This window comes from Cavia porcellus, unplaced genomic scaffold (assembly GCF_034190915.1).
Source record: "Cavia porcellus strain 051 isolate PalLab524CR breed Dunkin Hartley unplaced genomic scaffold, mCavPor4.1 scaffold_7, whole genome shotgun sequence".
NCBI lineage: Eukaryota > Metazoa > Chordata > Mammalia > Rodentia > Caviidae > Cavia > Cavia porcellus.
The window spans coordinates 23,629,358-23,655,103 of NW_026947490.1; the positions used below are offsets into that span (position 1 = coordinate 23,629,358).

The window sequence follows — 25,746 nt, forward strand, 5'->3', positions numbered from 1 at the left end:
AAATGTTTAAATTTTTTTAAAAAATGCATTACAGTAAAAGATACATTGCCATTATTGTCTTTCAAAATGTTTTCCCTTGCTTCGAACACATTAATCACATCCTTCTTGGCTGTGTTTCTTTTACTGTAGTAAGTTTTTCTCAAAATTTTAATTTAAACATTTACTATCGTCGAATCACCCCTTGTATATTTTTCTCCCCGCCATGATGTGTCCTTAATTTCCTGGACTCCAATTTCCAGCCAGACTAATACCAGCCAAGGCAAGGAAGTCACAATTTTGAGGCCAGCGTGGGCAATTTAGCGAGACCTTGCCTCAAAATAAAAAGTGAAAGTGGCTAGAGGTGTAGCTCAGTGGTAATAGGTTCCTGGGTTCCTTAGTACTGGGGAACTAAATAAGAGATACATTTTCCAGCCTATCTTCTACATGAGCCATGAGAATGAGGTGAGTTTTTTTTTGTTTGTTTTTTTAATGAGAGAGTCTTGCTATATAGCCCAGGCTGGCCTCAAATTCACCAAAATCATCCTGCCTCAGCCTGCTGAGTGAGCTTTCTAACAAACTTGCTAAAATGTACAGCTTGTTTATGGCTCAAGGACCTTGCACCTCATTACTGGAACTACTACTATGGCTCAATTCAAAGAAGCTTGGCAAAGTTCCTGGCATGCAGCATGGCTCTTGGCACATAGTAGGTGGCAAAGTTCCTGGCATGCAGCATGGCTCTTGGCACATAGTAGGTCATAAGTAGATATGGATTGAAGGGAAAAGGTGGAAATAAGGAACAGGAAAGTCGAACAGGTACTAGTTAGATTTTTCCCGGAAAATGGAGGAAAACCCCGCCTCCTCCTTAGGCTCGAAGGCCCTGGACCTTGAGAATAGTCTGGAAGCTTGACAAGAGGTGGGGGTAGCCCATAAAAAAGGCAGGTAGCTGAGTGACAGCTGATTGGTTGACACTTGGGCGCACAGTACCAATGGGCTCTTTAGGAGGCGCGAAGCACAGCTCCAGCCCTGCAGCACAGGGCCGTGCTGCGGGTGCGCGTGCGCAGAGCCTCTGGCTTCTGCCATTCCAACGCTTTCCAGTCTCACCTTGGCGGGAACTGGGAGGGGCGTGGCCTCGGGAGAGCATTGTGGTTCTACTCCTCAGTCCTCGTGTGGGAGCCTTGCGCCACATCCTCGCACTCTCGGAACTGCCATCTCACTAGGAGCTTGGGAACCTGACGGCCCCGGCTCGCGCGTGCCTTTCTGAGACCAGCGAGGGACACTGTCGCTTCTGACTCCCATTTTTGGGGTTGGCAGAAATCAGGAGGGCCTCACGCCATTTTTGCAGCACGTCCTGAGGCGGGTGCTGGAGGCCAAAGGGAATGGGGCGCGTGGGGGGTAGGGAGGGACGGGGAGCACTTTGCTGTAGATGGTTCGAATGGGGGCCCGGGTTCCCAGAGTGGCGCTTTGGGGTGAGAGGGGGTGCGGGGCTGGGGACAGACATGGCCCGCGCTTAGGGCAGGGCGCCGCAGGGCCAGGGTAGCGACGGGAACCTCCGCTCTTGTGAGACTGGATTTCTGTCTGAGCCAAATGAATGTGAAGATCATGGCTGTGTGACTGGACGCTTTCCTGCTGAAAGCCCTCCACCCTAACTTGGGTAGCTGGAAGTCTTAGTTTTGAGTTCTGGAGTATCGTAGGGGAGGAGGGCTGTTGGCGTCTGCTTTGGGAGGATTGTAACCTCTATGTAGACCTCAGGCTTCAAATCTCAGCAGAGTGTGGAAATATGAGATTAGGAGCTAAAAAGAAAATTTTAAAGTCAGGAATCCCTACATTGATAGGGATTTCAATTTTAGGGTCTGGAGTTTCAGATTCATTTGGGAGAACTCACTTTTAGGGTTGAGGTCACAATTTGAGGGTGTTGGGGTCTAGAGGTCTTTATTTTAGCATCTGAGGTAAATTTTAGGGACTGAGGTTTTGCAGGGTCTGGATTTTTTACTTTAGGTTTTCAGGGTTAAGGTTTTCGGGCTCCAATTTTCATATTAGAATTAAGGTTCTAGGGGCTGGGGATTTAGCTCAGCGGCATAAGCACCTGCCTTGCAAGCCAGGGGGTCGTGAGTTTGATCCCCAGTACCGATAAAAATGAAAAAGACAAAAAAAATTAAGGTTCTGTTGATTAGAAATTGACATTTTGGGGGTTTAAGATACTGGAGTTTTGAGTTTGTATTGGGTTCGAGGTTGTCACTTTGGGACTTGAAAGTCATACTTTTTTAGTGTTAATATCACAGTCTAGCGACCCAAGTCACAGTTTTCAGGCTCCTATTGTGTATTTCAGAATATGACATCTCACAGTTGAGGTCTAAATTCTGAAGTCAATGTTTGAGAATTCACTGGTCTTAGTTTTAGGTCTGGATCATGATTTAAGAGTCCAAACTTACAATTTGAGATTCAGTTTAGTCTTATAGTTTTAATTTAGGTTTCTGAGGCTGTCATGGTAATGAATGGGGGTTCTATTTGGGGAACTCTGGGTGCTCAAAGAAACAGTAGGGGAGGTGTGAAGGGTGCCCATCATGTCCCTCAGTCCTTCTGGAATTCCAAAGGTTGCTAATAGTTCTTTTTCCTTTTTGCAGATGTTGGGTTCCAGTGGACACTTGTGTTCCCTTGAACAGCCCACAGCCAGTTCCCTAGGTCCTGGTGACAGGTAATGACTTCCTTCATAGCCCTTAAAGTTCTAACCACTCTGGATAAATAATAATATAATGTTTCCTGAGTATTAACTGTTTTCCAGACTCTTTGATAAGCCCTTTGATTGTATAATATCTATTAATCCATACAACATCATAAGGAAGTGAGAGAATATTCCTGCCATTCCCCGGCTGAGAGAGCTCTGAGATAACTGACAAAGATCACTTCTAAAGTCCTTATAGGCTTTAACATTCTCAGATTTTTTTTTTCAGTGCTGGAGATTAAACCCAGGGTCTTGTACATGCTTGTCGGAAAGCCCTCTATCATTGAGCTATCACAAGCTCCCATTCTGAATTTCTTAAATGCCCTTCTTAAGTCATGCACGCATTCATATATCCATCCAGCACTTACCAAATGTTAGGGTTTTTGTATGTTTGTGTGTACTGGGATGACACTCAGCACTCCATGCATGCAGTCTTATAGAGGGAATTTCCACAGGTTGACGGTTGGATCATTTCTCCCTTTATCCAAAATCTACATAAAGGAAAAATAGAGTTTATTTTATTCCTATGCTCTCCCCTATCCAATCATCTTCACTGATTTATTAACTCCAAAATTAAGCATCTCCTTTGTTCAGGCTTTCTACTTAGGTGCTCAGAAGGAGTACCACGAAGAAAATGAAGACTGCCTAACTTTGCTGCCAATTCCTCCTGGAATGCCAGACCTCACCAACAATTTGATCTCTTTTTCCTCCTTCTAGAAGTGAGATCCTTATAGTATTAATAAAGGTTCTTAGTTACAATTCAGAGAAAACTAGCTTAAGCACTAATGGTGTTTTTGTGGGATCATTAAACAAAAAATTTAGGAGTATCACACTTGGTCGGTTCGGGGAATTAAGTAATAGTGCCAGGAATCTGCCATGGTTTTGCTGTTGTGTATGTTGGCTTTCTTGTACTTTCATTCTATATCCAGTCAGCATGACAACGCCAACATTGAGTGACTCTGATTGGCCACGCCCCTGAGCCAATCACTGTGACTCCTCTGAGGGGGCGGAGCGGACCTTAGTTTTCTGCCCCCTGTGGGAAGGGCAAGGTGGGGTTTAAACAGAGGCACCAGAGTGGAGGGGAAGTAGTTGCCTGAAGAAGAACCAAAATAATATTACAATAAAGGACAGATTAGCTCAGCAGCATAAGTGCCTGCTTGGCAAGCGTGAGGCAGTGAGTTTGATCCCTGCGACCAAAAAGAAAGAAAAGAAAAAAGGAGAGATTGGATGTTGCTCAAGTACCATTATCAACCATAGTTATCTCATCCTATGTAATACTACACCCCATTATTTAACTTTTCTTAACCTCCAAATCATTCCAGAAATGAATAAGAAAAAAAAAAATGGACTCAGAGATGGAAAGGCTTTCCCAAAGTCACACTACAAGTGGCAAAGCTAGAATTTGAATCCTAGTTTATCTGGTTCAAAAACTGGATGTTGGCCAGACGTGGTGCCGCACACCTGTAAACCCTGCACTCTACAAGGACTTACATTTGCTAAATTGCCATGACAGGGTTGAAATTTCAGTCCTCCTGTCTCAGCCTCCCAAAGTTCTAGGATTACAAGTATGCATTTACCATGTCAGGCTAACTTTTCTTAAATTCTTGTGCCTGTGAAAGCAAATTTGGTGGTGGGATTCAGTTCTTTTTTGGAAGATTGAGCCTAGGGCATTATACATGCATTAAACAAGCACACCATCCCCAGCTTTTAAATATATTTTAAGACAGAGTCTGGTTAAGTTGCCCAGGCTGACCTCCAACTTGCAGCCCTCCTGCCTCAGCCTAAGTAGCTGGGTTTATAGACATTCCCCAGTGCACTTGGTTGGTTTGGTTTTTTCCTGTTTCTAATAATGAGAAGTATGAAATGACTTTTGTTAGACTTCTAGTTCCTATAAACTACAGTAAACTAGGTTGTGTTTACGCTGATTACCTCAGATAAGAGGAAAATCAGGAATTAGAGGCTCAAAAGGCTGAGAAGCTGTCATAAGACAGAAGCAGCATCATTACTTTAACAATCTTTTATTGAGTATCTGCCAGGCCTTCTAGGAGCTAACAATACAACAAGGGTACATTATGACTTGTGGGACCTAAATAATCTTTTCTCCTTCAGTCCCTCTGTTAAGAAAAAACATTACTGTAGTCAGGAGTAGTGGCACATCCCAGCACTCCAGAGACTGACAGAGAAAGATCACTGCAAGTTGCAGGCTAGCCTGGGTTTCATAGTGCATTCAAGGCTGGTCTGAACTACTTAGCAAGAACCCGTCTCAAAAAACAACAAACTGGGCTGGGGCTATAGCTTACTGGCACAGCACCTGCCTGGCAAGTGCGAGGCTGTAAGTTCGAGTCTAGGTACTAAAAAAAAAAAAATTGGGCTAGGGATTTAGCTCAGTGGCATAAGCTCTTGCCCAGCAAACATGAGGTTGAGAGTTTGATCCCAAGTACCACACACACAAAAATATTAATCCCCCCACAGTACAACAGGATTGATAGCAAAACAAATATAACAGATTTTTGTATCAATTTTTGTTCTACTTTAAAAGAAAAACATTTTCACAAAACCCTAAAGTGTCACAGACCTTAGGCACTGAGCTTACTGTAACTAATAGATAAAGCAGCATGAAATACAGCAGAAACACAAAATTCCTGTTCTCTTGAATTTATAATAAGTAAAAGTAACATCAGATGCTGATAAATAACAGGAATGTAATAAAGAATGTGCTTATTTAGATTGAGTGGTTATGAAATGCCTCTCAAAGGAGGTTAGATTTAAATTAAATGCTTGAATAATAAAGAAGAAATCAGCCATGCAACAATCAAGGCAAAAAGCCAGGCATGGTGGCATATGCTTGTAATTCCACACTCTAGAGGTAATCTAGAGACCATTTGGTGATTATTTTACTCTCATTCCTTTGTTCAGTTACTAATACGTGTAGACTCCTGTGTTCATCAAGATTTTGAGACGATGAACTAAGGATGACATCCCCTCCGTAGATCCCTGAAGGGCTCCTTTTTGGTCTTAGGATAAAAGCAAAATTCCTCTGTGCTGTGGGCCTCTGATTCCCAGCCTCCTCCCGCCTGGTCTGCCCCCAGGACGTCTTGCCCTGTGTGCTCCAGGAACTCCAGCTTTTTTAAAAATTCTCTGCGCTTCTTCATGCTTTGGGGTCTTTGCACGTGTTCCCTCTCTCTGGAATGTTTTCTTTCCCTCTTTACCTTCAGAACAGGTCTGGCCAAGTTTACTTCCTTGGGAAAGCCCTCACCAATTAGATCAAAGCCCTCTCTTTGAGCCCCTCATTTATCAGGTCAAAGCTCGATGTCATGCTCACTTTTGCAGCACAGATACTAAAAGCCCATCGTTACACACTGCCATTACACCAAGAAATGCCTCTCCTTTATCCTCCTCAGGGCCAACTTGGTGGGTGTGTAACATGTGCTGTCACACTGGGCTCTGTGCCTAGAAGGGCCTGATGACTGAGCTAATGTTTTGTTCTCATCTGTCTTGCTTTTTTTTCCCCCCCAGTACTTGGGATCAAGTCCAGTTGATCTTTATTTGGGAGGCAGTGGTTTTGAGACAGTCTGACTATATAGTCTGGGCTTGAACTCACTATGTAGCCCAGGCTGAACTTGAACTCTTGGGGATCCTCTTGCTTCAGCCTCCTCAGTGCTAAGATTACAGCAATGTGCCACCACATCATACCCTTCTCTCTGTTTCTCTGTCTCTGTCTCTATCTCCGTCTCTCTCTTTCTCTGTCTGTCTCTCTAGTACTAGGGATTTAATCCAGGGTTTTTATCATTGCGATACATTCTAAGCCCTTATTTACTGTATTTATTCATTTATTTATTTTGTCGGTACTGGGAATTGAACTCATGGACCCTTTTTATTTATTTATTTATTTATTTATTTATATTTTTGAGGCAAGGTCCTGCTATACAGTTCAGGCTGGCCTTGAACTCATTTTGTAGCCCAGGCTGGTCTCGAACTCATAGCAGTCCTCCTGAGTGCTGGTATTGCAGTCATATACCAAACATGTCCTGCTGAAATTCTTTTTTTTTTTTTTTTTTTGGTCTTTTTCCTTTTTATCGGTACTGGGGATCAAACTCAGGACTGCCCGCTTGCACGGCAGGCGCTTATGCTGCTGAGCTAAATCCCCAGCCCCCCTGCTGAAATTCTTAATTCTGAGTAAAAGAGCCCACATTTTCGTTTGTAATACCCCCAAATTATATTACTTGTTCTGGTTCTAGTCATAGAACCAGAGTGTGACAGTTTATCAAAGATTATCCCCAACTGTACTGTCAGCCCAGTAAGGGGCTGTATTTGTTCTTCCTAAATTGTTTTTTTTGTTTTTGTCTTTGTTTTGATATGGGGAATTGAATTTATGACTTCGCACTTGCCAGGCAGGCACTTGTGCCACTGAGCTAAATCCCAGCCCCTGTTCTTCATACTTTATCCTTGTTGCCTGCTATACTTCCTGGCAGTAATTGCTGAATAAATGGGTTAGGGTTAGGGATCTGCCTTAGTCACTGAGGCACAATACCCAGCACCCACAATTTAAAGGAAGAGAGGTTTATTTTGACTCATAGTTTGTGGAGATTTCTGTCCATACTTGGCTGGCTCCAAGGCAGGAAGGCACAGTGGAAGGGGCTGGGACAAGGAAAGCTGCTTATGCCATGGCACTCAGGAAGCAGAGCAAAGTCAAGAGCAGGACTGGGGGTAAACCCTTCCAAGTCACACCAGCAGGAACCTGCGTCTTCCAACCAGACCCCACCTTTTAACAATCAGCCACATCCTCCAAAATTCAGTCCTCTTCCAAAAGCTCCACATATGAATCTATGAGGCTCTTGAGAGTCATTTAGATTGACTTATTGATTGATTGATTGATTGATTGATTGACTGATTGATTTTGGGAGGAGTTGGTTTTGACACAGGGTCTTGATATGTAGTTCAGGGTGTACTTGAACTCACTGTGTAGCCCAGGCTGGCCTGGAACTCTCAGGAACTCTCCTGCCTCAGCCTCCTGAGTGCTGGAATTATAGGTGTGCACCCATATCTGGTTTGGTTGCTTGGTTTTGAGACAAGGTCTCTCCCAGGTTGTTCAGGCTGGCCTTTGAACTCACTATGTAGTCTAGGCTGGCCTCAAATTTTGCAGCAATCCTTCTGCCTCAGCCTCCCAAGTTCTGGCATTATAGGACTGTGTTACCATGCCTAGCAATTATTTTTTTGCTTGTGTTTTTGAGACAGGGCCTCACTCTGTAGTTCAAGCTGGCCTTGAGGGACATCTAGATACAAACTGTAACAGATTTGGGGGGGGGTACCAGGGATCAAACTCACAACCTCACGCTTGCCAGGCAGGCACTTGTGCTGCTGAGCTAACACTTGACCCTGTAACAGAGTCTCTCAGGAATCTGAAGTTTGGTTAGGATAATAAATGTGCCTCCTACACTACCCCCATAGCCCTTCAAGGGCAGTGCTACCAGAGTGACCTGCGCAGGGCCTGGCAGTCAGGATCATTAGTGCAGCTACACACATATCCACCATCAAGAGAGTAGTTTTGGTTTGACCATACTGCAAGTGACTGCAAGTGGACATTGAGAGGCAAGGAGAAAGTGACTGAAGTGGGTCCTGAGGGAAGGTGGCACGGGCATAGGTGATGACAGAGGTGTTCAAATAAGCAGTGCCAGTGCTGTGCTCTTTATGGCAGGGCTCAGCATCTTCATGTTGCCATCTGTCGGGGCAGAGGGTGGAGGTGTGCATACCTGGGAGTATTACAGATTTCGAGTTCAGGGGTTAGGTCCTGGAACTTCTGCAACTGCTCAGGAGGCAACTTCTTCTGTACCCTTATTCACTCTTTCACTTAGCAAAAACACAGTGAGTTCCTCAAATGTACCAGACCTTGTTCTGTGTGCTAGGGATATAGAAGTGCCCCCCTCCCCCGCCACCAGATGACAGCCTGGTGCAGGGATCAGAGACATATGTGTGGGAACCCAGGACCTGGTAATCTAGAGTAGCCCCTACCCCTTCCTGTGAGATGAGGGTCAGCTGATTCCAGTGAACCAAAAAAGGGATGAAGCCAGAGTGGTTATCTAGGCCAGGCTAGGAAGAGAAAGGATGTTAGAAGCCATGTTAATAATTTTAGCTTGATATTTGCTGGGTGTGGTGGTGCAGCAGGAAACCAGTCCGGATTACATAGTGAGTCCAGGGCCAGTCTGGACTATGCAGTGAGACCCAACCTTAAAAAACAAAAAAAGGTGATACTTAGCAATGGACCGACCTTGAGGGGTGTGAAGCAAGCGTGACTCGGTCAGACTCCTGTTTCAGGAAGCTTATGCTGCCTCTTCTAGAGAGGATGGATGGAGGAGGCCAGGTGGAAGGTGTGTGGGCATCCATATGCACTAAAGGGAGGTGTGGGGGTGGGAAGAAATGATGGGAAGAGGAATGGGCCAGATTTGGTGACCAACAGGTCCAGGAGTTAAGGGAAAATGAGGAGTCCAGACGAAGCCTAGGACTCTGTATTACATATCATGGAGTGGGGGTGGGGGGCGACCTTGAGATGGGGAACACTAAAACAGATTTAGGGGTCAGATCCCAGACTAAGTTCTGGTTATTGTAACTATACCCAGCTCTTATCCCAAAACAGGAATCAGAAGAAAAACCACACCACCCAACTACAGGAGCTGGCTCTGCTGATACCTGTGACCCTGAAGACTGGTTCCAAGAAGCTCACCAAGGTGCGGGGATGGGAGGAGAGGCAGCAGCGCAGTGAGCCGGGTCTTCAGGCAGCACTGAGCAGGAAGCTGGCCAGAACCTTTCCGAACAGCCTGGGAAAGGCATGGCCCTGCTCTAAGTGGAAACCTGTGGGAAGCTGAGGCCCATGACTAGAAGCCTGGGGATTCTTTTACACAAAAGAGGCCAGGGGAACTGGGAGGGAAGAACAGAAGTCAAACAGCCCCAGGTTTGTGCCCTCTGGCTTCATAGCTGTGGATCTCTGGCCAGTTTCCTCAGGCTACTCCAATCTCTCTCCAAGCCTCGGGATTCTTGACAATAAAATAAGGAAAAATAATTCCTCCTCCTCAGAGATACTGTGAGGCCAAAATGACGTGATAACTCTGGCAGGCCTAGCACATAGCATGCCCTGAACAAGTGTTGGCTCCCTCCTGAAGTCCCTACTTTGGGACTGAGGGGTTTCATCTCCGAGGAAGGGATAGATGAGGTTTCTCCGGTGTCCTGGTAGGGTTCTCAGTAAGCACGTGCAGTGCCAAGCTAACCACTTGCTCCCAGTGGGAGCAACTTACTGCGAGGCTCAGGTCTTGAAGGCTTAGTGGATGATTTCTTGCTGTATTTCTTCTCATTCAATTCTTTTCCTCATTCTTTCATGGGCCCTTTGTGGGCAGATTGTTGGAGGGCAGAATCTGTTCTGATTGTCACAAAGGAGGCAAAGAAATCTGAGACCCAATCTATCTCTGGGAATTTCAAATCTATCCAGAAGATGAGAATTCAAACACACGGATATCTGGTCCCCGCTGGAATGTGTGACCTGATTTAGAGAAGCGCAGAGGAGTGGGTGTCTGGGGAGCTGTGCCTGACCCTAAGATGGCCTTTTCCCTGGCCACCACATTCCATCAACCACCATGTCATGTAGAGTCTTCCTCCTAAACACCTCACTACAGCAGGTGCTTGGGTGAATTTCCTAGGCATGCTGTAACAAATCACTACAAACTCCATGGCTTAAATACACAGATGTATTCTTGTATAGTTCTGGAGGTTAGATGTCCCAAATCAGGCTCGCTAGAGGCTGCAGTCAAGGTAGCAGCAGGTTTAGTTGTCTCCACTACATTCCTTGGCTCCTGATGACCCATTCAAAGCAAGCAACCCAGCATCTTGATATTTCTCTTGTCTCCTCTTCTGTTGTCACACCGCCCTCTCTACCTTTGACCCTCCTCCCTCTTATAAAGACTCTTGTGCTTTGCATGGTGGCACACAGCTATAATTCCAGCACTCAGGGAACTGAGACAGGAGGATCACTTCGAGTTTGAGCCCAGTCTTGATTACATAGTGAGTTCAAAGCTGGTCAGAACTACATAGCAAGGGCCAGGGATTTAGCTCAATGGCATAAACGCCTGCCTGGCAAGCGCAGGGTAGTGTTTGATCCCCAGTATCAAAACAAAACAAAACAAAAAAACTACCCAGCAAGACCCTGTTTCAGAAAAGTAAAAATAAAATTAAAAATTAAAAAGGGCTGGAAAAAATTTAAAAAGAATTTTAAAGGGTTGGAGATATAGCTCAGTAGGCCCTGGATTCAGTCTTAAGTACAAAAGCAGGAAAAATAAAATATAAAAAAGAAAAGTGAAACCTGGGGCACTTCCTAAGAACTGTGGTATGTGATGTGGCATCAGGTCTGTTATAAAATGTTGCCTGACCCTAGCCTTGACTGCCATTTCTCAAAGGCAGGGGACTATGCCCTTACCATTTTTAGCTTCCCAAGTGCCAATCACAGGTTGTATGTACACTAAATATGCAAATATTTGAGGACAGAGGGAAAACTCCTCAAATAGTCCACATCTCAATTCCAAAGATGTCTACATATTAGTTCCCAGCACCTATAAATATGTTGCCTTATATAGCAAAGGGGACTCTGCACATGTTGGTGAGTTAAGGATCTTGAGATGAAGTCATTCCTCTGAAGTATCTGGGTGGGTCCAGTGTGACCAGAAGGACATTTTTTGTTTGTTTTGTTTGTTTTGATGGTGTTTTTTGGTTTTTGAGGGGTTTTTTGGTATTATCATTTTGAGACAGTTTTGCTATGTAGTTCAGTCTGACCTTGAACTCACAGCAATCCTCCTGCCTCAGCCTCCCAAGTAGCTAGGATTACAGGCACTGTGGCACAGTGCCTGGCTTCTCATTTATTTTTTTTTAACTTTTTTTAAATCAGTACCGGGTATCGAACTCACAACCACCTACTTGCAAGCAGGTGCTTATGCTGCTGAGCTAAATCCCCAGCCCCTTTTCTTTCTTTTCTCAACTTTTTTTTTTATTGGTACCAGGATCGAACTCACGACTGCCTGCTTGCAAGGCAGGCTCATTTACTTTAGATGGAGAAATCTGCCATATCTCCATTCTCAGCACCCACAGGGCCCAGCCTAAAACCGATAGCAATAAGCATTGCTCCTAATTTATGGAGGGCTCCTGTGTCAGAACATGAATACTAACCATCTTACACACAATTTCTTGTTTAATCTCCCGCTAGGCTTGTGAGAGATGTACAAGTAGGGTGATTTTTGGTTTAAGGAAACTGCAGTGCAGAGGGGTCATGCTGCCCAGAGACACAGCACCAGGCAATGGAAAGAAGTGAGAAAACGAGGGAGCTATTGGTGTCTCATACCAAAGACCTGAGCCCTTTGGTGACTCTGTTACTCAGTACGCAATAGATGTCTGTTGAATGACTGAATGAATTCCCTGTGTTCAGATGGCTGTAAGGTCTGTTTTACCTTCAGAAGGTCTTTGAGATTTGAGCCTTAGGTGTAGCTGCTAACTGATCTTCCCAGAGTGTCAAGGACTGAGCCTCTGTCCTGAAATCAGGGATGATGCCAGTTGCCTTCTGCATAAAACCTTTAGTCTGGTCATAATAGGTAGCATTTACATGCTGCTTCACAGTTACGAAGAACTCACCTTAGTGCATGCCAGCCATGTCAAGCCCGGTATAGGAAATACCAAGCTCAAAAAGACAGAGTCTGCCCTTGAAAAAATTCATGTTCTAGTTCTGTTTTTTCTTTTTTTTTTCTTTCTTTCTTTCTTTCTTTCTTTCTTCTTTCTTTCTTTCTTTTTTGAGACAGGGTCTCATGTAGTTCAGGCTGGCCTTGAACTCCCAGAAATCCTCCTGTCTCAGCCTCCCAAGTGCTGGAATTACAGGCATGCACCACCACATCCAACTATTTTTTCTTTTTTTAATTTAATTTCTTTATTACTACATGTTTGCAGTACATAATGATCACATTTAGCGTATGGAGTTTGCATATGTGCTTAACACACCTTAGTTCTTTTTGGTACCCTCCCCTCCCATCCCTCCCTGTTCTTTCCAACTCCTGACTCTTTTTTTCCCCTTCCCTTCTGAGAAATCTCCATTTCCCTGTTTTTCTTTGATTCTTTTTTTTCAATCCCCTTTGCCTTTCCTTCCCTCTCCTCTGGCTCTCATTCCCCTTCCCATTTGAAAAAGACCTCTCTGCTTCCTGTCCTCTACTTATTTTGTTCTTTATTAAATTTTGGGCTTCACATACAAAGGAAACCATGCAATATTTAAACTTGTGTATCTGATTTCTTTCACTTAACATTATGGTCTTGAGGTGCATCCTTTAACTTACAAATGCCTTAGGTTTATCCTTTATGGCAGAATAGTACTCCACCATGTATAAATGCCACGTGTTCCTTATCCATGCCTCTGTTAGCCATTTCCAAGATTTAACTATTATGAGTTGTGCTGCTATAAACATGGCTATGCAGGTATCAGTGTAATACGACGACTTTAAGTCTTTTGGGAAGATTCCTAAAAGAGGAATAGCTGGGTCGAACGGAATTTCTAGTTTTAGTTTTGTGAGGAATCTCCATACTGATCTTCATAGTGGTTTTTCTAGTTTACTTCCTCACCAATAATGCAAAAGAGTTCCTTTTCCCCCATAGCCTTACCATCATTTGTCACTATTTGATTTCCTGATGACAGCCGTTCTCTCTACAGTAAGATGTACTCTAGTTATAGTTTTCCTTATGTAATCCCTTGAGAACCTGATAAAAGCAATTTCATTCAAAGACTGACTACACTTTTTTCCCAGTGTAGAGCATTGAACCCTGGGCCTTCACACTCCTCAGGACTTTTTTTTTTCTGGTGCCAGGGAACGAACGCATGACCTTGCCAGGCAGGCGCTTATGACACTGAGCTAAATCCCCACTCAGCCTATTTTTATTTTTTATTTTAAAACATCTTGGGGCTGGAGATTTAGCTCAGTGGCATAAGCACCTGCCTGACAAGCGCAAGGTCATGAGTTGAATTCCCAGTATCAAAAAACAAACAACAACAACAAAACGAGGGTCTTACTGACTTGCCCAGCCTGAGTTTGAACTTGCAACCCTTTTGCCTCAGCTTCGCAATGCTGTGATTAAAGATGTGCACTGCAATGCCTGCCTTCAACTAAGCACTCATTAGATAAGTAGTATACGAGATGAACTCTACTAGGTAGTTCCACACTATCATTTGCTTAGTCCTAGCAGTAATCCTCTAAACATAAATGAATATCCTCATTCCCATTGTACAGATGAGAAAACCAAGGCCTGGTAAAGTCATGGAGATGACCTGTTCCTGATGCACAGTCATCAGTGGCAGAGAGGATCCAGGTCCTTCAGAACATGCGTTCTTTTGCCTGTCACATGTCTCTCCTAGATCATGTAGTAAGATTACAGCTCCCTTCTAAGCTCATGCTCAGTCATATCAGTGACCATTTGTCTGCACTGTATTTTACAGAAGTTTTACATAAGTCCCCTCGTAAGACCCTGTGTCCTGGCTTGCTTTACCTCACTTTTCGCCTAGCTAATCCCTTTCACTCGTGGGCCTCAGTTTAAATGCCGCTTCTTCGGAGAGGCCTAATTCTGGAGTTCCTTGTTGTACACTTTTATTCATAATGCTTATGGCTAATGATAGTTTTGAGTGATTTGTGAGACCACTGTGGAGTCTATGAAGGCAGGCGAAGCATGTCTAGGTCACAGCAACGTGCCCGGCCTGCAATGAGCAGTATTTTTTGGTAGCTTGGCGTTTCCAGTGTCAGAAGGTCCTCTGTGGTTGGTGTTGGAGATGCCATCCCCTGGACAGGAGGCTCCCACTGGGTGCTGTGGGGACATCACTCCTTCAGCAGTCCCTGGTGGAGCAACCTCTCCATGCTGTGTGTTTAGCACACAGAACTCAGCCACAGGCTCACCATCACCTAGTGTGTAGTCAGTGGAGAGAACAACACATCAAGAGATTTTTAGGGCTGGGGATCTAGCTCAGTAGCACAGTGCCCACCTGGCAAATGCAAATCATGAGCCAATTCCCAGTAGCAAAAATTAAAAAAAGAGACTATTACAAAGCAATGAGGCAAGTGCCTTGAAGATAGGACAAGGTGTGACAAGAGCGCTGAGGAGGGGCTGCTGGCCTTGTCTAGGTGGGAAAGGGCAGGGCAGGGAGGCCGCATGGTGAGGGCTGAGACTAAGAAGAGGAAGAGGCAGTGAGTGGGAGGGAACTTGTGGGGAGAGGAGGAGGGAACAGGAAATACAGCATGAGCAAAGGGCCAGTGGCTAGAAGCTGAGCAGTGTGTCCCCAAAAACCAGACCAGGAGGCAGGCTAACCTGGATTCACCCTCCACATCCCTGAAGTGCACTAAGCCTGTTTCCTCAGCTGTACCCTGTACCTCACTGGGGCACAGTGGGGCTTAAGAGAAGACTAGCACTGGGTGTAGTGGGCACACCTGTAATCCCAGCTGCTCAGGAGAATGAAGCAGGAGCATCATAAGTGTAAGGCCAGCCTGGGCAACCTGGTGAAATCCTGTCTCAAAAATAAATAAATAAAGAGGGCTGTGGATGTAGCTCAACACTCTGGATTCAATTCCCAGTACTTCAGAACCAAGCAACAGGAGCAGCTCTCCCTACAGCAGGGAGTGGGCAAGCCCAGTCCTGCACCCTGGCCCTGTGCTCACCCATCTTTCTTTTGGAGCAGAAGGAGATCCTGCTGCACGTCCTGCACTACATCCAGTACCTGCAGAGGGCCATCGATGTGGTCAAGGCCCTACTCAAATCCTACCTCAGTGATGAGGAAGGCGGACTTGGGGGTAAGCATTTCAGCCAGCATCTCCTGCTGTCTGTTAAGGGCTAACTCCCAGTGGCTTAGATGAGGCCAGCTGTCCTCTCTGTCCCTGGAATGCACAGCCTGTCAGATGGGAAACTTCAGAAGTACATGCAGGATGCTGTGGGAGCTTTGGGGGAGGTGCGTCAAGGACACCTGGAAAAGGGAGGCCCCTAGGCAGATCAAAGGAATAATAGAAGCAAGAGCAGCCAGATGCGTGTGTCGGGGATGCCCAGCCCTGAATACAAGCAGAGGGGACCTGGGGGGAACCGAGCACTGTCACTGGAGCATAAAATACGCAAGCTGAATGGCAAGAGATGAGGCTGGAGGGGTTTGGCAGGACTAGGGTGGCAAGGATGGAGTGCCGAAGGCCTTATGACACACAACTGTGAGAAGGATGAAGAACATGAGAATTACGCAAGGCCCTCTATACTTACTGTGTATATATTGTTTTGTTTTGCTTTTGTACTGAGAATTGAACTCAAGACCTTGTGCTTGCTAGGCAAATGCTCATGCCACTGAACTATATCTCCAGTCCTGTATATATTTTTTATTTATTTTCCCTGTATGTATTTTTAAGTGGTGCAGGGGATGGAACAAGTTGTAGAACAAGGTCCCTGACATCTAGTGTAGAGGATTGGTTATTAAAGGAGAAACTGGAGTTGAGATGAGAAAATCCTTCTAGGAGTGTCTCTAGACAAATGACAGTGAGGCCTAAGCTGGCACCACAGCTGAGAATGTGAACGGAAGTGGGTACATTTGCAGGAGAGTCTTAGCAGGCCCCAGGGCTGGGGGTGGCACCCGCACTGGGTTGAGGAGGTTGGAAAGGGGACCAGGTCTGGAACAGAGAAGAGGGCCAAGTGTCCGGCAGGGAAAGGACCCACTCATCCTCTCTGCCAAGGCCCATGGTCACTCTGGGGACCCCTGGGCTTTCACAGTGTATTCTGCCTCTTGGCTGTGCGACCATTGGCAGACCATTGGCAGGTCCGATTTCTCTCCATCACATCAGATTCCACATTTGTACAGTCGCCCTGAGGAGCAGTCAGCCTGGAAGTCACCCCAGCTGGCGGCTATGGTGCTCTGACAGGCAGGAAATGGGATAAATGAGGGCGGCTGAGGTTGGGGGCTCTGATCTGTCTATTCCATCCCACCAGCACCGGGCTGGAATCCAGCCTCAGACCAGGCCAGTCGGAGACACTTCACCCCCTCCAGCTCTCCATGCTCTCAGAACTCCCACGTTTGGGGGGCCCGTCAGAAACCCCGGAAGAAGAAGCTGACCCGAGCAGCACCAGGTACAGGCTTTCAGGAGAGGCCGAGCAGAAACAGGACTGAAATGGGAGCAGGGCTCCTTCCCTAGGGATGCCGTCACCCTGGGGTCCATCCCTAGCTCCCGCTCGTAGGAGTGCTGGGGCCTGGGCTGGGCCGTTCCCCTTTGAGCTGCTGGCTCTTCACTGGGAAATGCCATACCCACTCCAGGCTGGTCTCAGAGTGTAAAGAAGACTGCACGTGCTCTGCCAAAGCAGTGCTCCCAACATGCACTGGGAAGGCCCCAGGAGTGGTTGCTGTCATGTGCCCAGGCCTCATTCCTGGGCCAGCACAGCAGGAGCATATGGTGGTAGAAAGACCCAGCTGGGGAGTTCTCCATCCTACTCCAGCATTGCCAGGTACTTCCCCTATGTAGCCTTAGCTTCCCATCCGAGAAATGGGACCTGATTATTGACTTTCAACCCCCGCTGGAGTGATTTTTGAAAAATTCCTGTCTAGCCAGGTGTGGTGGCTCACGCCTGTAATCCCAGCACTTGGGAGGCTGAGGTGGGAGGATCTTGCAAGTTCGAGACCAGCCTGGGCTACAAAGTGAGCTCAAGGTCAGCCTGAACTGCATAGCGAGACCCTGTCTCAAAAAAAGACAAAAAAAAGAATTCCTGTCTGTGCCTCACACCCAGCACATCAGGTGTCACTGGTGTGTGGACAGAGGTTGGAGTAAATGACCTCTCCTTGAGGATCTGGGCATGCCCAGAAGGGTGGGAAGTGACCAGGCCAGAGAAAGCTTTTTTTTTTTTTTTTTTTTTGAGACAGGGTCTTGCTATGTATTCAGGCTGGCTTTGAACTTGTAATGATCCTCCTGCCTCAGCCTTCCTCACCACACACCTGACTCAGACAAAGCTTAGAAACAATGTCTGTACAGAGCACAGGAGACCCCACCGGAGACACACCTGACACCTGTCTCTCTGCTCTGTCAGAACTCCAGACCTGGTCCCAAAGGTCTCGCCGCTCTCTGGATCTGGACACCACATCTCAGAAGCTGGTGACACCCTCAGAACAGGAAGAAGAAAACATGGGATGGACCACCACCCCTCCCAGATGCCCTGATGCCTGTGAGGCTGTGCTGCCCTCAGTGCAAGAAGAAAACGGAGATGAAGAAGCAGGAGCCCAGCTGACGCTGTTGGATATGGCCAATGACATCGACTTTGATGACATCACAAGTTGGTCTCTTTCTTCACAATGAATTTAGTCTTTCTCTTGGCGCTGTTTTCCAGGCACCTGCTGTAACCCAGTCCTAGTAGCTGGGGGTACAGCAGGGCACAGGGCAGACACTACTTTTTACTTCACAGAGTATGATCCCATCCCCCTATTTCTTGTTAGGCTCTGCCATGGGTAAAAGGGAAGGACAAGACCAAGGTCACCCTCATGTGGACCAGGGATTTAGGCAGAGTGGCAGAGAGCCTGCCTGGCAAGCATGAGGTCCTGAGTATTATAATCCCAAATATTGAGTTTAGTCATCTGAGATTATAATTTTTTTAAAATTTTCCTCACAATCCAAAAAGTTATATTTGTAATCCTACTGAGATGTTATTGGAGTCCCAGCAAGTTGATTTTAATCTACCACCTCCAGTGCAACCCACGGAGAGAGTAAAGACACCAAGACATATTCCTAGTTAAGGGCAGCCAAGGAGTCCTAAATCCAATCCCTGTGAGGACAAAGGGACAAAGGCCTGATCCTAGGCCTCTCCTAGAATTTATTATCTTGTAAAGAAGGAGGGTAGCTGTGGGATGAGTGACAGTGAGGATGGCAGGAATTAGGAATTCCGTGAGTAACGTGAGCTGGCTGGCCAGGTAGGAGAAAGGCATCTCTGCAAAATGCAGAGATAAGGATATGCAGAAGGCTCAATTTGCATAATCTAATTAATTTAGCAACTGAATTGTTTTGGGATGTTGTCCTTTGATTTCTGAATGCAAACTCTTGTGCCCTGGAGAGTCATAGCCTCTGTACTTTGAGGCTCAAACCCAGTTGACATTCCCGGAGCTATTGGCTCTAACATTGCTGTGCTCATATCCTGTACATGGAGAACACTATGCGAGGAGACAGGACTGTGCGTTGGCCTTAGAAATTACATACCAGCACCTGGCTAGCCTTATTTGTAATGCTTAAAGCCAACTGAAGAGAGAAGGAAATACCATAGCCAGCTCTGTACACATCAGTATAAGGAAATCAGCCTCTAAATAATCAGAAGTGGAGTAATTGTTTTGCATTCAAGAGGAGTCACTGGAGTTGTCTCCAACACAGTTTGGTTCTCAGTACAGAAAAAAAAAATCACCTTTGTGTTAGCTTCAGGTTTAGAACAGGAAATAAGGGCCAGGACCTCCTCATCAGGCTTACTTGAAGCAGCCAGCCCTTCTCTTGTGATCCTCTTGTCACTGGATCTGCTGCCAAAGGAGCAATGATGGGTCTAGCGGAGAGCTGGGCAGGGGAGCATGACTTCAAGGTCCTGCTTCATGGTGGCTTCAGCAACTTGGGCAGCTGGCTTCTCTGTTTGTTCATTAGCTCCTATTCTGTTTTGCACCTCCCCTAGGCCAGCCCATGTGTAGGATGCTTATGACACATCAACTGACCAAGTTCATAGTGCAGTGAAGGACTCACCCATGTTTGGAGATGTTAGTTGTAGAGAGTTTGGGGTTGCTCTGGAGGCTGGGGGCCCCAGCAGAGGTACCCAACCCACCCTGGGGCTCAGGAGGGGCTTCACAGATGTCTCTGCCATCTGTGTGACCTTTGACAAGTTACACAGGTCTCTCTATGCCTCAGTTTTCCCACACAGTTGGTAACACAGCAAGGTGCTATTGAATGGGATGGGAAGTATTTGAAACAGGGCTGCTCAAAGTAAGTGCTGGGTATTTGTTTGCTATCATTGTCTTTATTCCACTTAAAGATTTTATCATCATTACAGCTCTTGATAAGGATGTGGGCTTTAAGAAATGTGTGTGTGATCTGGGTACCCCAGCCTCACACAGAGCCCCTGCAGCCTGAGAAGTTGGCTAGGATGGGAGAAAGCTGGATGGCAGAACCTGGCACCTCTCTGTCCCCTGTGGCTTCCAGAGTCCTGGACTCTGGCCCAACACACAGGAGTGGTCACCCCGATTTACCCCCAGGCCACTATTATGCAGATGGTCCCCAGGATGAGGAGCCTGACCTTGCCTTCAAGGATGAGAGCACAGGTGAAATGATCTATTTCCTCAACGGGACAGCGTTCTACCCCAGGTAGGGGAACCCTGAGGGCACAGTGGGTAAGGTTGAAGTGTGTGGCCCGGCATGGTTACAGGTCCTGAGGAACGAGGCCAGTTTCTGTCCTTTGCCAGCGCACACACAGGGAAGCCTGACCACCCATCTCCTGCACCATGACTGCAGCCTCCACACTGGCCTCTGCCTCTGGCATCCCCCTGCCAGCCTTTTCTCACTTGTCTGAGTGACTTCTGACCACAGTCCTTGACATGTCAGTTGTGAGCCGACCTTTCCTTGTGCCCGCAGGATAGAGTCCAGATCTTAATGGAAAGAGAGAGTCCGTGGCCCACCTCACTATGTCAGCCTCTTTCCTACCCTCACCCCACGGATCTTACACTTAGCAGCATGAAACATTCCTGAGTCCCCACAAGAGCTGTACCTTGACCCTGTGAGCTTTTCGCCCTGGTCCCTCTTCCTGCACAGCCCTGTCCCCTGGTCCACATGAGAAGCTATTTGTCCTGTAGGTTGAGCTCACTGCAACCCCTCCGCGCCTGCCCCCTAGTCCTCCCAGGAGCCTCCATCACAGGCACCCCAACACGTCGCCAGCCACTGCTTATGCATTCCTCTCCCTTCACAAGATGTGAAGCTCCTTGAGGTCAGGAGCCTTAGCCGAGGAAACTCCCCAAAGCCCATACACATTGGCTACACGAGATACCCCAAGGGATCACCTAGCCACCCCGGGGGCCAGGCCTCTCTGTCTGCCTCTTGATTCTGCTTCTTACAGGCAGCAGATGGTCTTCTATGATTCCAGTCAGGAGGTGGACAAGGACGCTCCAGATGCTGACCCTTGGCTTCCTGTCTGTCCCTTAGAGGGCAGCTCCCAAGGTGCCTGGAACTCCGCCTCTCCTCCTCATAGGCTTTGGGTTTCTTTAACTTTTTTCTGAGGATTCCCATGGCAGGGAGAAGTGGGGATCTGCTGAGCACAGGCATAGAAAATACACCATACCTGCTGTCACTCACTGCCAGTCACACACTTGCTAAACAGCTGTCACCTTTATTCCTTGAGCCCAGATACTACCTCAGAATCTTTCTCACCACAGAGCTGCAGGTAGCTACAGTCTGTCTGTTGGATCTGGCACACATTGTGATAATAATTTCTTTCTTTCTTTCTTTCTTTTCTTTTCTTTCTTTCTTTCTTGCTATCCCTGACGTAGCACCAAGCATCCTACCTCTTCATTCCTCTACCAGGAAATGAAGTTCTGGAACTCCACATGAGACAGAGACAGTCACTTTTCTTGTGTCTGCCAGTTGCTTCCCCAGGGGAGAGGACAATCTTTGACCGTACTCCTGAATCCTATGTTTCCTTTTCAGAGAGCCTGCTGGCCTTGCCACCTCCCCAGGTCCCTACCTGGAGTGTGACAGGCCACCCGGAAGAGATCCTTGGACTCAGCCCTTCCCTCTTCAGCTCCCCAAGCAGGCTGCTGCCAGAACAGATCTTGGAGGATGACACCATGTTTCTGACCCAAGGTGAGCCTCCCGGCCCAGGACACACACTTAATCCATTTACAAGTCATGGAGACCACGTGCTCAGACCTGCACAGGCCATGCCAGGAACCTCGCAGGCTGGGGCCAGGGCAAGATTTCAGGAGCCTGAATCAGAGGGGGTGGAGGGGCTTCAAGGGAGCTGGCCTGTGAGGGGACTTGGAGTGGGAGACCCCAAAGCAGAAAGCCCGGGAGGAAGAGTCCAACTGGCAGGGAGGGCAGGGTGAGGTAGGCTGAAGCCTGAAGCTGTCCTTTCCAGCAGCCCTCTGGTCCCCGCAGGTCTGTTTGAAGAGGTGCTCTTAGATCCTGAGTCCTTGCTGGCAGCTCCCCAGGAGAAGGTAGGCCCTACCTACCCACACCCCTCTCATGCTTTGGGCCTCAGCTGCCATTCTCTGTCCACTCCTGCCCATGTTCCTCCTTGTCCTCTCTTGGTCACCACCCTCTATTCCCTGTCCCCCTTGAACACTCACCACAGCCACCACGGCCCACGTGACAGTATTACTGCTCCATAAACCAGGGTGCTCGTGGCCTCATTTTATGGATGCAGACCCTAAAATGAGGAAAGAGACCCCATGAATCCTCAGTCAAAATGAAGACCAAAGCCAGGGTTGCCCCTGCCCGGCCTGGCTGACCATGCATCCCCTCACACTGCAGGAGCCAGGGTCTGAGAGGCAGCTCCAGCTCCAGCCCCTGCTCCCTCCAGTGTCACCTCCACGTGCAGCTGAATTGGCAGTGGAAACAAAAACACCCTATCAGCAATGCCCTCAGTCAGCACCGGTGCTACTGGACATGTTTCTCAGCCCACAAGACCTGTATTGTGACCACTGTTTCACACGTGAAACAGACGCTCAGGGCAGTTAAGACTTGTCCAGAGTACCACAGATGCCAAGCGACAGGGAACTGAGGGAACTGAGGGAGGTCCTGGTCCTGCACTGGGACAGGAGGCCACAACCGGGCCCATCCAGCCCCCTGCTCCCTGTGGGAACTTAGACACTTGCTTCAATGTCCCAAGAGCTATAAGAAGAGTGAGGGTTTCTAACAGTCAGGTTATCCCCTGGAGAATCAGTGCATGGGAAGATGCCCCCATCTTTCTTTCATTTGGCATAGGATGCCCCCGCTGGGGCCGCCCAGGTCCCCCCTGACTTCTACAGCATGCGCCAGTCCTCAGTCTCCTTGGACCATTGCTACCTTTCCATGAGTGACAACAGCAAGGCACTGTCCAGCCCTGGCTCTGACGCTGACACAGCTTCCCTGGTGGACCAGCAGGAGGTGAGAGTGCTGGCCACCTGCGGGGGCCTCATGAGCCCCTCCTGCCCTGGCTCACCTCTCGGCCTCTCTCAGGATGCACAGGGCTCCCAGTCCTCCAATGAGGAGGACGATGACTACACGTGGAGCCCCACCCAGCGCGCCTCCACCCTGTCTGCCGCTGGCAGGAAGAGCAAGAAGGGCCACCGGGCCAGCAAGGCCCCTGTGAAGCCCAAGGAGAGCAAGAAAGCCCCCTGCCCGGCCCCGGTGAAGAAGAAGTGCGTCAATGGCTTCATCATGTTCTGCAGGATGAACCGGAAGCCTTATATCCGGTGGGTAGGGAGTTTCAGGGGTCCCTCACAGGGCCCTCACCTTTACCATCAGGACCCTCAGACCATCTGGCCCCACTGCTGTGAGGCCATTTGCCCCTTCCTGGAGCCACAGACCCTTCTGCAGCTACCACTCTCACTGGCCTGTTACCCCAGCAGCGGCTTCCTCCATGGGCGGGCAGCCCAATCCGAACCCTGGCTGTGAAAGGAAAGGGAATGAATAGGTCTAGATAGCCCAGAGCAGAGTCAGGCAGGCGTACTTGCCTTCAGATGCAAGCTGGGACAGTGCCACTGGGGTCTCTGTCCTTCTCTCCTGGGCTGGCTTTATTCCCCATTGTGTTGGCGGCAGAGTGGTCCCAGGAGTGCCTGGCCAGGTTTCCCTCTACTACTCCAGCAGCCTTTAGGGAAGGACAGCTCGCATTTCTAAAAGTTTCAAATAAAGGCTCCTAAATCAATTCTGATGGGTTAGGAGCCCAACTCTGACCCAGTCACTGCAGGACCAAAGCCAAGGGTTGGGAAGACCACAGCACAGCACAGCTGGTCCCTTCTCAGGAAGACCAGGTGCTGGTCAGTTGGGTGAGCAGTGGCTACAGGGCCCCTGCACTCCCCTGCCACCATGAGAGCGACCATTTAAAGCATACTTTCTAGCCAGGTGTGGTGGTGCATGCCCATAATCCCAGTACTCGGGAGGCTGATGCAGGAGGATTGTTGTGAGTTTAAGACCGCCTGGGCTACAAAGTGAGCTCAAGACCAACCTGAATTGCATAGTGAGACCCTGTCTCAAAAAGACAAAAGAAAAAGTGTACTTTCTGAGACCCTTGCTCCTGGAGGTCTTGCCAACCATCGGGCAAAAGGACAGGAACACTTGATTTGTCCTATCACTGGCCCCCTCCCAAACCAGCGTACCCCACAGGCCATCCCTGACCTCCTTTCCCACCTCCTCCTTGTCCCAGAGCCTGTCCTGGAACTGCGTCCACTGCTGCCACCAAGGAGCTGGCCCAACTGTGGCGGATGATGACCCAGAAAGAGCGAAAGCCATACTGGTGAGAACCCCTGCCCAGCCAGCACAGTGAGGGCTGAGGGGCCACACCGACCCTTACCTGTCTCCCCATATTCACATCCTTATGCCTCACTGTGTTGGAAATAGGCTATAAGTTTACTCGACTTAGGGTGTGTCGACTTAGGGTGTGTCTTTTTTTTTTTTTTTTTTTTGAGACAGGGTTTTGCTATGTAGCCCAGGCTAGCCTTGAACTTGTGGTGATCCTCCTGCTTCAGCCTCCTGAGTGCTGGGATTACAGGCATGTGCCACCATACCCAGCTTGTTGTCAAACTTTTGACTTGGGAGTGTCATAGGTGGAGAGGTGCCACTTTAAAGCTAAGAAAGAAGAACAGCTTCATGGGGACTTGCACCTTTTGCCCTGTTTTTTGTCTTTTGGTAGTAGGTATTGCTCTTCAGGCTTGCCAGGGTGCTGCCAACCCTCCCCCCCATTTCTTTTGCCTTCTCAGCCACATAGATTTAACTTCTCAGAGCCCCGTCTTCCTTTCCTGATGCTTAGCTTCCTGCCCCTCTCTGGTCCTGACACTCATGGTCCAACTCCAAGAGGCCACTGCCTGCCTGTGTCTAAACTGGTGCCTGAAACACACACGGTACAATCGCCAGCCTCACCCCAGGGGTGTGGGCTCTGGCGAAGGCTGCATGGCTGAGTCCAGGAGTCTTAAAAGACAGGACTCTCGGGCCCCAGGTTAGCCCACTAGGGTCAGGACCTGGTTGCTGCTGAGGGCAGAGGATTGGAGTGGGCAGGTAAGCGAGGAAGGGTCCTGTCTGGACTTCTTACCCCTCAGCATCAAGGCTCGCAGATTCAGCCGCCAACACAACCGCATCGTGAAGCAGGACAGCTCTGACAGTGAGGATGAAGAGTGGGAGACCCCCAAGCCCTTCTACCAGCTGCTGGCCGAGAAACTGATGGCTTCCCAGGACCAGGCCCAGTCTCTGGCTCCTCCCCGTGACTGAGGGCCACACATCAGCCCCCAGACCAGGAGCCAGTGCAGCTGGGAGGCTGTCCCCAGCCTCAGCCCATTGTTGTTGGCCCCAGCCAGTCCCCAGGGACTGAGGATGAGTTGTGTTTATTTGTGCTTTGCCTGGCACGCGTAAGGCCGCTGCCCTTCCCACCCTGCAGTAAGCAGAGGAGCCCCAGGGTGGGTGGAGGAAACCCAGATGAACTGCAGGAGGGGAAGTTCACGGTGAGGGCTCCCCACCGCCCCTGGTTTCCCCCCAGCTTGCTGGTCTTTGTTCACACCTCACTCCCCCTTCGCGGTTCTAATTAGACTATTTATTGTTTTAAACAAAATAAAGCAAGTGGAACCTTTGTTACCACAGGCAAGACAAGGGCAGGCTCTCACTGTACCCCTGCACCCTCATTGGGGGCACCCTTGCCCCACAAACCAGCCTAGGCCTGCACTCTGAAATAAAACTCATTGCCCACAGGGCCCCAGTGCCCAGGTCCCTGTCCCCTCAGAAAGCAGTGGCCAGAAGGTGCCACAGCAAACGGGACTTCTAGAGCTTCAGCTTTTCTTCAGGCAGATC

The 25,746-nt window shown here is 48.3% G+C and overlaps 1 protein-coding gene across 1 annotated transcript; it reads left to right on the forward strand.

The window, feature by feature from the left end:
* Nucleotides 1-1,020: 1,020 nt before the first annotated feature.
* Meiosin (meiosis initiator) lies at nt 1,021-25,625 on the forward strand. Its single transcript, XM_063252915.1, has 14 exons — nt 1,021-1,332; nt 2,601-2,671; nt 9,330-9,420; nt 15,426-15,537; nt 16,706-16,843; nt 17,792-18,034; nt 19,977-20,085; nt 20,831-20,931; nt 21,418-21,573; nt 21,868-21,926; nt 22,696-22,857; nt 22,930-23,165; nt 24,116-24,205; nt 25,005-25,625. The coding sequence occupies exons 2-14, from the start codon at nt 2,601-2,603 to the stop codon at nt 25,171-25,173; spliced, it is 1,737 nt and encodes a 578-aa protein (XP_063108985.1). The 5' UTR covers nt 1,021-1,332; the 3' UTR covers nt 25,174-25,625.
* Nucleotides 25,626-25,746: the final 121 nt, after the last annotated feature.